This window comes from Manis pentadactyla, chromosome 14 (genome assembly GCF_030020395.1).
Source record: "Manis pentadactyla isolate mManPen7 chromosome 14, mManPen7.hap1, whole genome shotgun sequence".
Lineage (NCBI taxonomy): Eukaryota > Metazoa > Chordata > Mammalia > Pholidota > Manidae > Manis > Manis pentadactyla.
In genome coordinates, this window is record NC_080032.1 from 84168805 (window position 1) to 84180921 (window position 12117).

At 40.0% G+C, this 12117-nt stretch overlaps 1 protein-coding gene across 10 annotated transcripts in view; it reads right to left on the bottom strand.

The window, feature by feature from the left end:
- DENND5B (DENN domain containing 5B) overlaps positions 1-12117 on the bottom strand; it is a 175019-nt gene that overhangs the window by 42600 nt on the left and 120302 nt on the right. For 7 of the 10 annotated variants that reach the window (XM_036889193.2, XM_036889194.2, XM_036889196.2 and 4 more), the window contains 4 exons: positions 10839-11375; positions 8001-8232; positions 6058-6144; positions 4009-4159 (listed from right to left, as the gene is read on the bottom strand). In XM_036889193.2, the coding sequence (XP_036745088.2) occupies positions 4009-4159; positions 6058-6144; positions 8001-8232; positions 10839-11375 (1007 nt within the window). The remainder of the gene's footprint in view (positions 1-4008; positions 4160-6057; positions 6145-8000; positions 8233-10838; positions 11376-12117) is intronic. The other 3 variants (XM_036889195.2, XM_036889198.2, XM_036889200.2) reach the window with 1 other exon arrangement.

Genomic DNA, 12117 nt, shown 5'->3' on the forward strand with positions numbered 1-12117 from the left:
GTTGCTTTTTAAATAATTTATGCACACCTTAGGTTTCAAGCTTCTGAATCATCTCATTTCAGTCTGCTATTTAGAGGAACACTGAATAATTATGATAAAAATGGTAGCAAAGAAGGTAGTCCCTCTTAAAATAGTAAAAAAAAAAAGAATAGGTCTATGATTGGGTAAAAGAAATGTGCAAAGATCAAGTAATAATGCGTCTTTATAGTAGAATCCCTGTAAATGTCCCTGCAGCAAAGGATCCCCGTAAGAGTGCAAAAAGAGACAAAAAGAATTGAGGTGATTAAAGAGGGAAACCCAGAAAAAAGCATCCTAGACACTGACAAAGATTTTTGCTTGACGAAACCTCCAGGCTCCTGACCCTTCTCTGAGGCCCATCTGAGCACCTCCTTGTAAATCCAATCTTAGCAAGAGTCTTGCTAAGTCAGTTTAGCAGGAGCCCCCCCGCCCCCTTGGGCACATGATCACACTCACATCTCATCCATCCCCCAGGTGATGTCTGATCACGTAGACCTTGTCTTCAGCAAGAATCCTTTTGTCCAGGCAGAATCCTCCCCTCACCCCTGATATTCATCTGAGTAGTTTTCTACCCACTGACCTCCACTCTGCTCGCTAGTTATAAAGTCCTACTTGCCCATGTGGTATTTGGAGTAGAGGCCAATCTCTCCCTCCCACTGCAAGACCTCATTGCAGGGGTCCCTGCCTCCAAACCATGGCCCCCCTTGAATGAAGTCTGTCTTACCATCTTCAACAAGTGCCATGAGTGTATTTTTTTTCTTTAACAACTCTGAAGCAGAATGTAAACACCACTGGTGAACTTACGTAATAAAGGAGAAGAGTAAGATATAAGTAACAAATAAAATGTACCTGGAGGCCCTGTAAATAGTAGCAAAAATGGTCAGTGTAAGGTAGTGAAATTTGTTTAGGGATTTAAAAAATAAGGGTTACTACTACAAACCCACAGTAATCAAGATAATTTGTTACTGGCACAAGAACAGACTAGAGGAACAGAATAGAGAGTCCTGATATTAACCCAAACATATATGGTCAATTAATAAACAATAAAGGAGCCATGGACATACAATGGGGAAATGACAGCCTCTTCAACAGCTGGTGTTGGCAAAACTGGACAGCTACATGTAAGAGAATGAAATTGGGTCATTGTCTAACCCCATACAAAGAAGTAAATTTGAAATGGTCATGAAACCATAAAACTCTTAGAAAAAAACATAGGCAAAAATCCCTTGGACATAAACATGAGCAACTTCTTCATAAACATATCTCCCTGGGCAAGGGAGACAAAAGCAAAAATGAACAAGTGGGACTATATCAAACTAAAAAGCTTCTGTACAGCAAAGAACACCAACAGTAGAACTAAAAGACATCCGACAGTATGGGAGAATATATTCATAAATGACATATCCGATAAGGGGTTGACATCCAAAATATATAAAGAGCTCACACACCTTAACAAACAAAAAGCAAATAAGCCAATTAAAAAATGGGCAGAAGAGCTGAACAGACAGTTCTCCAAAGAAGAAATTCAGATGGAAACAGACATATGAAAAGATGCTCCACATCACTAATCATCAAAGAAATGCAAATTAAAACCACAATGAGGTATCACCTCACACCAGTAAGGATGGCTGCCATCCAAAAGACAAACAACAACAAATGTTGGTGAGGATGTGGAGAAAGGGGAACCCTCCTACACTGCTGGTGGGAATGTAAATTAGTTCAACCATTGTGGAAAGCAGTATGGAGGTTCCTCAAAATACTAAAAATAGAAATACCATTTGACCCAGGAATTCTACTTCTAGGAATTTACCCTAAGAATGCAGGAGCCCAGTTTGAAAAAGACAGATGCACCCCTATGTTTATGGTAGCACTATTTACAACAGCCAAGAAATGGAAGCAACCTAAGTGTTGATCAGGAGATGAATGGATAAAGAAGATGTGGTACATATACACAATGGAATATTATTCAGCCATAAGAAAACAAATCCTACCATTTGTGACGACATGGATGGATTTAGAGGGTATTATGCTCAGTGAAATAAGTCAGGTGGAGAAAGACAAGTACCAAATGATTTCACTCATATGTGGAGCACAAGAACAAAGAAAACACTGAAGGAACAAAACAGCAGCAGAAGCACAGAACCCAAGAATGGACTAACAGTTACCAAAGGGAAAGGGACTGGGGAGGATGGGTGGGAAGGGAGGGACAAAGGGGAAAAGGGGGCATTACGATTCGCACACATAATGTAGAGGGGACACGGGGAAGGCAGTATATACAGAGAAGACAAGTAGTGACTCTATAGCATCTTACTACGCTGAGGCACAGTGAGTGTAATGGAGTATGTGGGGGGGACTTGATAACAGGGGGAGTCTAGTAACCATAATGTTGTTCAAGTAATTATACATTAATGATATCAAAATAAAACAAGTAAAAGAAATTCAATAAAAAATCAAATATATTAAATAGTTTGCAACAAGAATATGAATGATTCTTGTTACAAAGTAACTCCCTAAGAGTGTCCAAACGTACATCTTTAAATTTTTCACAAAATGTTTACAAAAAAATAAAAATAAAAAATAAGGGTTACTGATCAGAGTGGTTCACATAAATAGTACAAATAGGAAACTGAATACTATGAACACCAGCTAATGACCTTATATAATAAATAAAATGAAGGACTGGAATATAAATGGGAAACATTTCCTCGGTAGGCAATAGTGGAAAAGGCTTTAGGAAAAGAAAAGGATAAACATTAACTTGCCTGATATAACGAGTATGTCACTATACACTCTGTGGGACAAAACGCCTTATTAATTTTATTTTAGAACAGAGAAATGGGTCTTGTTAAGAAAATTCCTGGTCTTATTAGTTTATTCCTTGCATTATTAAACCTCAGCTACTAAGCATAATTTTACCAAAGATGATCACATTTGCTGAAATACTGAAGACTGCTTATTTGCTTTTGCTTTCTTTGTAGGCAGCATATGAAATTCCCTCTAACAGTTGATCAACCATTTGCTCATTCTTATAAAACCTTTCTTTATTACTCAATTGTTAATGAAACACTTGTATTCACCTAAAATCCCAAATAACTGTTCTCCACTCTAACCATATTCAGATATTTTCTGAATAGATCATCTACCATATAGAATTATGGGTTTACCTTTATTTTTGGTTATTTTGCAACTTTTGTACTTGATACTTAGAAAGTACGAAGATGGTATCATGGGCTGAATTGGTCCCCCCAAATGATATGTTAAAGTCAGTCTTAACCCCAATATACCTGTGAACGTGGCTTTATTTGGAAATAGGGTCTTTGCAGTGGTAATCCAGGTAAGATGGGGTCATTAAGGTGGGCCCTAATCCACATGCCTAGTGTCCTCATAAGAAGAGAGAGATTTGGACCTGCACAGAGAGATGACAGCCCCGTGAAGAGGGACGCAGAGGCTGCAGTCACACGGCTGCAAGCCAAGGACTGCCTGGGGCCACCGGAAGCTGGAAGAGGCGAAAAATATCCTTGCTTAGAGGCCTTGGAGGGAACACACACTATCCTGCCCATTCCTCGATTTTGAACTTCCAGCTTACAGAACTATGAAAGAATAAATTTCTGTGGCCCTAAGCCACAGAGACTGTAGTAGTTTTTTACAGCAGTCCTAGGAACTAAGACAGAGAGTGGAGTCTAACTTCCTAATTCCAGTGGAGAGTATGAGCCTGACATTTAGACACAGCCACTGAAGGTGACACTATTCCCAACTGCACATCACTTAAGGAAGAAAAAAATACTGAGTCTTTGGATTTTTTTTACATGACAGAATTAAAAGTCAACTATTCATAGAATGTCAATCCATATTTCAAATGGGCTCTGTCTTTGAAAAGGGCAATCAGATTGGCAGATGCCTAACGGCTCGGCCCAGACCCACGGGAGCAGCAGGGCACTGCGGCCGCCATTCCTCCCTTCGGCCCGCTACTCGAGTGAAGAACATGCTTACTTGGTGTTAGCTGGTCCTGTGGCCAAGACGTCAGACTGTAACTTTGGGAAGAACCCTTGCTCGTATTTGCCTTGACCAATTTTCATATCGAGTAGGTGAGGGTGAATGGCAGTGTGATCCATTTTCATCAGTCGCTGCTCAATTGATTGGGCTGTAAATTAAATTTATAACAAATTAGAGACATTTCCTTGGCAGGGCCTTAAAAGTAACACTTCCTCTGCTCATGCACTGACAGGGAGCTCAGTCTTTCTGACATTCCAAAATAGATTTTTACAAAAGCTTTTCACTAATCAGCATAATGTAACTACCAAAAGGTTAATTTTAAGTAAGTACTAGATGATTAATTTTCGTGGTATTTTCTGCCTTTGTCAAAAACAGGGTAGCAGGGTTGGAAAATCTATAGTTTAGTAGTGTAACAGTTTCCTCTAATTGAGAAATTCAATATCCTTAATGAAAATATGGTTCTAAGTACAATATTAAAGAAAGTGATAGCAAAGAAAAGCTTTTTCCTTGAGCCGAAAAACAAGTAAAAGCAAGCACACGGTGGCCTTACGTTACTTCACTTCTTTGTGCAGAGATCCATTAAATATTCATGGTTCCACATTTGTAAAAACAAGGAATGGTGTAAAGTTTATTACCTCACTTTTAGCGATAATCACATTCTCATTAGTAGGAGTCACTTAGGAGTGTTTATTAGATCAGGAGTGGTAATGCAGAGAAAAATTAAGTAAGCAGGCATTTAGAAAATGTTCAGAGCATAAGAAACTGGCCTTCAGAAGAATAAAATAGGCCAAAGGTAAATGAGAGGAATTACTCAATGTTTCTACTTTAAAACCACTTCAAGCTAGGAGGATGTCTCAAAGAAACAATGAACTGTTTCTCTGGTAAAAAAAATCTGATCTTAAGTGTTTTTATCAACTGCACTTCCAAGAGAAAAATGTAATATCTATGAAGCAAGACCAGCTCTCCAATCTTTGGCCCAGAGGTTACCAAAGGGGAGAGGGGGCAGGAAGTGTGGTTGGGCAGTAACACAGAACACACCGTGGCGAGCTGCTAATCTTGGGATTTAACAGAAGTAAAAATGTGTTCTTATAAATACTTCACAGAATAGTTTATTTTGCCCTGTTCAGAACCAGCAGACTGGGGACTGCTGGCCACTCTCCACATATATTCTAAAAAAATATCCTTCTTGGGTGGGAAGGGGTGTTCATGACACATTCCATGCTTGTCCAAAACACATGACATGCTTAATGTCATCCCACGTGATCAGGGCTTCACCCAGGCCGGTTGTTGTGCTTGGCGACAGCACTGAGGGGGACTGCACAGAAGTCCCCGTTACCCTCTGTGACTTAAACTTCTAAATGTTAGGCATCTGCTTTAAACTCCCCTTATTTTTCTTCATAACTCATATGAATCTATCCAAAACTTTGTTGAATTTCATTTTATTTTTAACATGGAACTTCTCTTGAAACACAGTCCATATGTTCACTGCTGGGCAGAAGGATGCCATGTCTTAATGTGAAGTGGTATTTAATTTTCAATGATGCCCCCTGGCTCTCCAAAACCCTGTCCATACTCTCAGTGCTTCCTGATATTTATAAACACTTAATGAATCGAGGGTTTAGGCAAAACAATGTTTAGATTCCCAGCACGGAATTCTCTGAAGTCCAGGCCAATTTTATGTTCCATGAAATACTACAAAATTCTCTCTCTGCCAACCAGCGCTTCTGTCCTCACGGAAGGATAAAAAGGGAAAGTAGCTTCAGCTTTTCCAGTGGATTTAAAATGATAGAGAAATCCATCCGATAATGAGTTATTTTCCTTTAGTTTAGGAAGCTTTTTAAAAACAAAAATCAAGATTCATTTTATTAGGGTTGCCCTCGGATAATGCAATGTTACCTTCAGTGATCATGCAACCCGTGGATACTGAACATTCAGAGACCATTAAATGCCTGCTTTGAGGGGTCATGGGCCCGTTGTTAGACTTTCAAGGGTTTGTGCCGATACTCATTTTCTGTGATTGGTAAGGAAAAACAAGTTCTGCGTTACTATCAATGAGTTGCCTTTCTGAAGAGAAATCATGAGGTTCTGGTGCCACAATATCAAGAGCCGCTCGCCTCTGACTAAAGAGTTCACCTGCAAATCAAAATTCTTTTTAGTTGGAGGCAAAACCAAACCAAACACAAAACAAAGGACAAAAAACTATACACAAGAAAAACCCGGTGTCGCCAGCCAAAGCCCAGTCGCTTCAGCTTTGGGTGTGGGTGGGGGGACGGCATTTCCACCTGATAAATGCAGTACCTGCACCATTTATAAGGGATATGGGCACAGCCAGCTGCCTCCTTCCACTTTCTAAAAAATGTCTTTGATGAATTCTGTTCCTGGGAGACTATTGCTTTGGCCTAATCTCATTTTCATATATGTTAAATCTATAACGGCACATTTTCAGGAGTGGGATATAATTTCTGCAGTAAGAGTGGGAGTATCAAACTCTTTTGAGAGGCTGACAGAAAATCTATTTTGATTGGAAAGATCTAGAAGAGCACTAATAAAGGAATCAGTGCTTCTCTACATTTAACAAATTATGTCAGGAAGGGAGGAATGAAATTTGTTCAACAAGGCACGATACTATGTTTTTTACGTGGCTATTAAAGCATTGACAGTCAGAGTACCCTCTGAACAAGCGTGGACAGTTTCTTTCGTCTGCTCCCTCAAGTTCCAGAAACACAGGTAACTGCACTTCCTGAAGGGGTTCCAGGGTTCTAACCTGACACAGCAGGATGAGGAACAGCGGGCTAAGACTCACTGAGGACATTATTTACACGCTTCTTTCCTTAGACAGGCTACGACTACGGCTGCACTACTCCCGTGACCTCCGTCTATTTAAACAAAGCGATGGTAAGCGACAGAGGCGAGCCAAGACCCTCCACACCTGCTGCCTCTTGTTGCTCCAGGGGAAAAATGGCTCTCAAACAGCTTCTACATTTGAAGGGAAAGAAGTAAACAGGGAGGGGCACTCAGGTAAGAGCCATCAGTTTATTTGACAAAGAAAGAGTTAGGAACCAGGTATCATGTATAAACCTGTGTGGGTTGGTGCATTGTTACATGATTTTTTGCTGAATGAACAGCTGACGTGGTAGCAAGGCTTCAGGAGCTAGCAATAGTCAACCTGGGTTCCAGACACGGCTCCAGCTATCACTAGCTAAGCAATCATAAACAAGCAAGTTATTTAACTTCTCAGTTTTCTCAACTGTAAAATGAGGTTAGTAACAAACAAAAGGAAATGTGTCTGTGCCCCCTCATTTTTAACACTGAATGCAAAGATGCATGTAAACACCTGGTGTAATAGCCAGCATACAGGAAGTACTCAGTAAACACTGACTATTAATACAATTATTTATTTAATGGGCTACATTACACTGCCAGACAAGACTGGCCAAGACTCATAAGTCTCTGAGGGACCAACTGGTGTCAGGACTGGGGAAACTCTAATTTGAATGCAAGAGTCCAGAGATTTAATTTCAATAAATAAAGCTATTATTATTTAATGGCACCACTAAAATAATATACTGTTATGCAGAGTAGGCAGCATCTCAGATTTACTGTTTTAAATTAATACTTATCTTCCCTTAGATGAAGGGAAATAAGGTGACAAGGGGAAACATAAGCAGCAAAATAGAAATGGACATTTTTTCCATTAAGGCAACAAAGAGAATGAGACAAAAATCACAGCGACCTTATAGTTATTCTCCATTGTGTTGCTATTGTTTTCCCTGTTCAACGGGAAAAGGAATGTTAAGAAGGAACGGGACAGACATTAATTCAAAGAAACAGAAGGAAACAAGACCATACAAAGCACCTTGTGATACTGTACAGGGATTAACCGTGAAGTCAAAAGCCGAAAATTAATTTTGTGGTTTATAAAGCCAACAATGTGGGAAAAGAAATGATCATGGATTTTAAGTTAATTTTAAAAGGCATGACAAATATACCTGCTTCTTTTAAGGTGCTGCATTTCTGATAGATAGATGTCCTCAAGGTGGGTGCCCTTACGTTATACAGTCTTATCTTCTCAATCCGGAAGTCAAAGACCCGGAGCAAAGGATCTTTCTCTTCCCACTGAGACATGATTTTGTTATCGATAAAGGTGGCAAACATCTGTGTTTCAATGAAGCGTGAGAGAAACGGCAGGTAAGGCTCAGGCTGGTCGGACAGAAAGGAAGCCTGTAATGAGATCATCAGGAAGTTACTCATGCAAAGAGACCATTGCAATACCACATGATAAATCTGAAAATCATCTGTTGCTAAGGTCATTCTTTTTTAATCTTAAGACATAGAACACTGATGTTTGAAATTAAAGTCCTTGAACATCTACTTTTCCTTCTTTTCTTCTAAGTTCATGGAATTTAGATTGCTTAGGTCTTTAGCACTGATCCCAGTGTTCAGAACTGACTTACATTCTGCTCCTCGTGACCATTACGTTAAAAAGAGGCATCATTAATGAAAGATGGTGGATCAGTTGCTACATGATCGCCAGTCATCCTCCTCACTTACCATTCAATCTAACCCCTTTCCCTGGAGAGTGGTCATTTTTTCTGCTCTTTATTTCTAGCCTATGCAATATGCCCCCAAGTTATAAGGCACTGGGGTGATTAACTGATGCAATAATGACATATACATAAGTAATAACCTTAAAAGAAAACAACATGGGATTTGTGCTTATGGGTGAAATCTTTTTACTCTACTTCAGGTAGATGTTTTTCTAGACCCAAGCACTGTTAAGAGACTGAGGGATGAGAAATTCACGGTCAGTCTCCTTTCAGATCTGTGCTGACAGAACAGCCTGGGCCTTCACAATGAAAAACCACCCAGTGTGAGCCAAGCCTTTGGGAAGCGTGCGCCACCCGCCCCACGTCTGTCACCAGTCTGCTGCACGGAATGGCTCAGTAAGCTGGCACCAGTTCCTAAGTCAAAGTGCTCACTTTTTTTCTAGGGCTCTTGGGGCCCCCATGTGTCTGGGAATTCTAGCTGCAGTTGGTATTAGCTGAAATCTGGAAGTGAATTAATTCCTATCTCAGCCATTCATCTTTTGAGTAGGTGCAGCATGGCAGAAGTCAGAGGGGAAACACCCAAGTTCTGACGTGAGGTTCTCTCCTTAATACTCATCAGTTTCTTCCTAGCATATTTATTTTTCCTTCTGAAATCTAAGAAGCCTTTTAAAAACTGTACAGAAACCCACTTACTCAATTTAAGGGCCTCCACAGTCCAGACGTATTTGCATAAATCCAAAGAGCCAGACAAAAGTTCACAGCAATGTCTAGAAATCAATTCACCTCTTCCAAAGATATTTTTACAGATAAATACCGATTTTTTTACTTCTTATAGAGTGAATAGTCTATTTTTTCCTGAATGGGCCAGATATCTGGCTTTTGATATTCAAGTCCTCATGGGCTACGACACTGAAGTCAGCAAAGAGCTGGCTTGCAGGACTGGTATGTGACAGTCCTGTAAACTTCCCCAGTGACAAATGAGAGCCTTCTGGAATCCAACATGAAACTTTCATTTCTCTAGGGGTTGTAGAAAAAGAATTCCATTTATAGTTTGAAGCTATATAAAGATTAAGAAGGAAGAAAGTACTAGTGCTCAGTTTAGATAAGAATTTGAATTGCCCCAAGGATAAGTCATAAGTGTACCCAGATTAGGTCTCAGCTGGATAGGAAAAAATGTGAACAAGTGGTTAAGTTTAATGAGAAAGGAATCCAAGAGCAGGAATACATTTAGAGAAATGAAAGCTTCTTAATTTATTAAAGAAGTTTTCTCAAACATAAAGTGCATCAGAACTTAACTCTTCAGCGTCATTTATATACTCTACCTGAAAAAACATCTGGTGAAATTGGAATATAATCTTTTATACTGCCCACCTTCACAAACATTTTTTATTAAGACGTATTTGTCAGATACTCCAAGATTGTAGATTAGCTTCTTGGAATGTATTAGCATCTTTGAGAGGCCTTCCATGACACAGAGACCATTTAAGCAAGAAGCCATAATTCACTCTAACAGCAGTATCGTGTCTTGCCACCACAGAGGCAGGGGACTAAACTACACCCCAGTGACGTGGAAGAGGCAATACACATGCCACAGTGCTTCTGCCCGGAATTTTTAAAAAATCTGGTAGATACAGCAAGAAAATCTGGCTTAAGAATACTCTATAGTAAACCTCAGAAAGGAGCTTCACCTTCAGCAGGACAGTCAAAAACCGGTGTCATTCTCTGTCTTCCTTTTCCAAAAACTTTGGAACAGAGCCTTGACTTATTATCATAAGGCCTACTTTTAATTCATTTTCCCTCTCTTTTGATACTAAAATGAGACAAAAATTTGCCTTTTGAAACTACAGTACATGGACAAGTTGTGACATCATTATAGGATGAAGACAAAATATAAGCGTAAGGACTTGCTAGAAAAGGAATGGGCCTCACTGAACTGGACTTGATCCTAAAACAAGAGTAAATAAAACTCCAACAAGGGCAGAGAGTGTTCACAGGTTTTAAAAACCTGTGAAACTTAAGAGTTTCTATAATTCTGGCATCTTCAAAGTACAGGACATTTGCAAATGAGATTAAAGGCAGTTTAAGTTACAATTCAACGACCAGCTTACGTTGCTACTTGACATGCTTTCCTGTGCAACTATTTTATCTAGGATGAAGTACTGGTCAAGAAAAGTTCTGAATGAGACGGGAGAGAGGAAAATCTGTGTTTAAAAAGAATCAACAAAACCAGTACCACAGCCCACTAAGAACCATGGAAAGGGAAAGTGTGGTGCTTTTTACTTTGTCAAAGTTCTGCATCTGCTCCCGGCTGGTGAGCCAGGACTCCATGTCCTGCGCAGTCTGAATCACAAATGCTTCATAGTCGGCAAACATCTGCGTGAAGCGGTTGGCGAAGACCTCTCGGAGCTGCACATTGAGCTGGTAGTCCTTGAGCTCTGCCTCTTCGCACTGAAGTTTCAGATCCTTCTCTTTTCCACCCAGAGAGGCAGACAGGTCCATTTTGTCCATGGCCACCCCGGTCCGCTGGGCCAGAGCCTGGAGGCGGGCGATGGTTTCGTTGCCCTTCAGGAAGTCACCCACGCTGATGTTACCAGTGAGGACGTTGCCGTTCTTCTTGTCGTTGACCAAGTCTTTCAGAACCAGATTCTTCAGCCTGGTGGCGCTCTCGCTGCAGTGCAGGCTGCCCTCCGGCGGGAGCCCAAACTGAAGCAGCACCTCAGAGAGTTCCTGGATAAAATCCACTTTATTGGGAAACTGGGGAAATTCCTCAGGCAACTCAATAAAATGGTTGTCAATATCCACAAAACACAAATTCGCCTGCAAGAGAAAAGAGAAATACGAAGGTCTTAAAATAAAGGAATCTGATTTTCTAACATATTCTTGCTGATTATTACCAAAAACATCATAGAGGACACTGCCTTTTTTTTAAATTAAAGTATTATTGATAGACAATCTTATGTTGGTTTCAAATACACAACACAGTGGGTCAACAGCTCCCCATATTATTAACCCTCACCCCCACTAGTGCAGTTACTATCTCTAAACACAGGAAGATGTTACAGATTCATTGGCTGTGTTCTCCTACACTGCCTTTTTTTGATTGAGCTGTAACTGACTTACATTATATTTGCTTCAGGTGTACAACATAATCCGCTATGTGTACATACCGTGAGATGACTACCTCAGTAAGTCTAGTTAACACCCTTCACCACACAGTTACAAGTGTTTTTTCTTGTAATGAGAGCTTTTAAGGTCTTAAAGTGCCCTTTTATGTTAACTTTTTCAAGGTTAAGACATTTTGATTCTTTAAATTTCTTCTTCTGGCACTTTCTCTTCAGTGAGCATTTTATACGATATTTAATATATATGAATAATTTTGTCTGGGTCTTAGCAACTTAGGATAATCCGGACACGGTTCTGCAATATACAGCATCCATTAGGCATTCTTAAACGAGAAAAGGGCACAAACTCATAGCACCCAACAAATGGCCATTGGGTAAAATGCTCACTGAATGAACCTGAACATCCTATGCCATCACGCTGTTCTCTAACGCTCTCT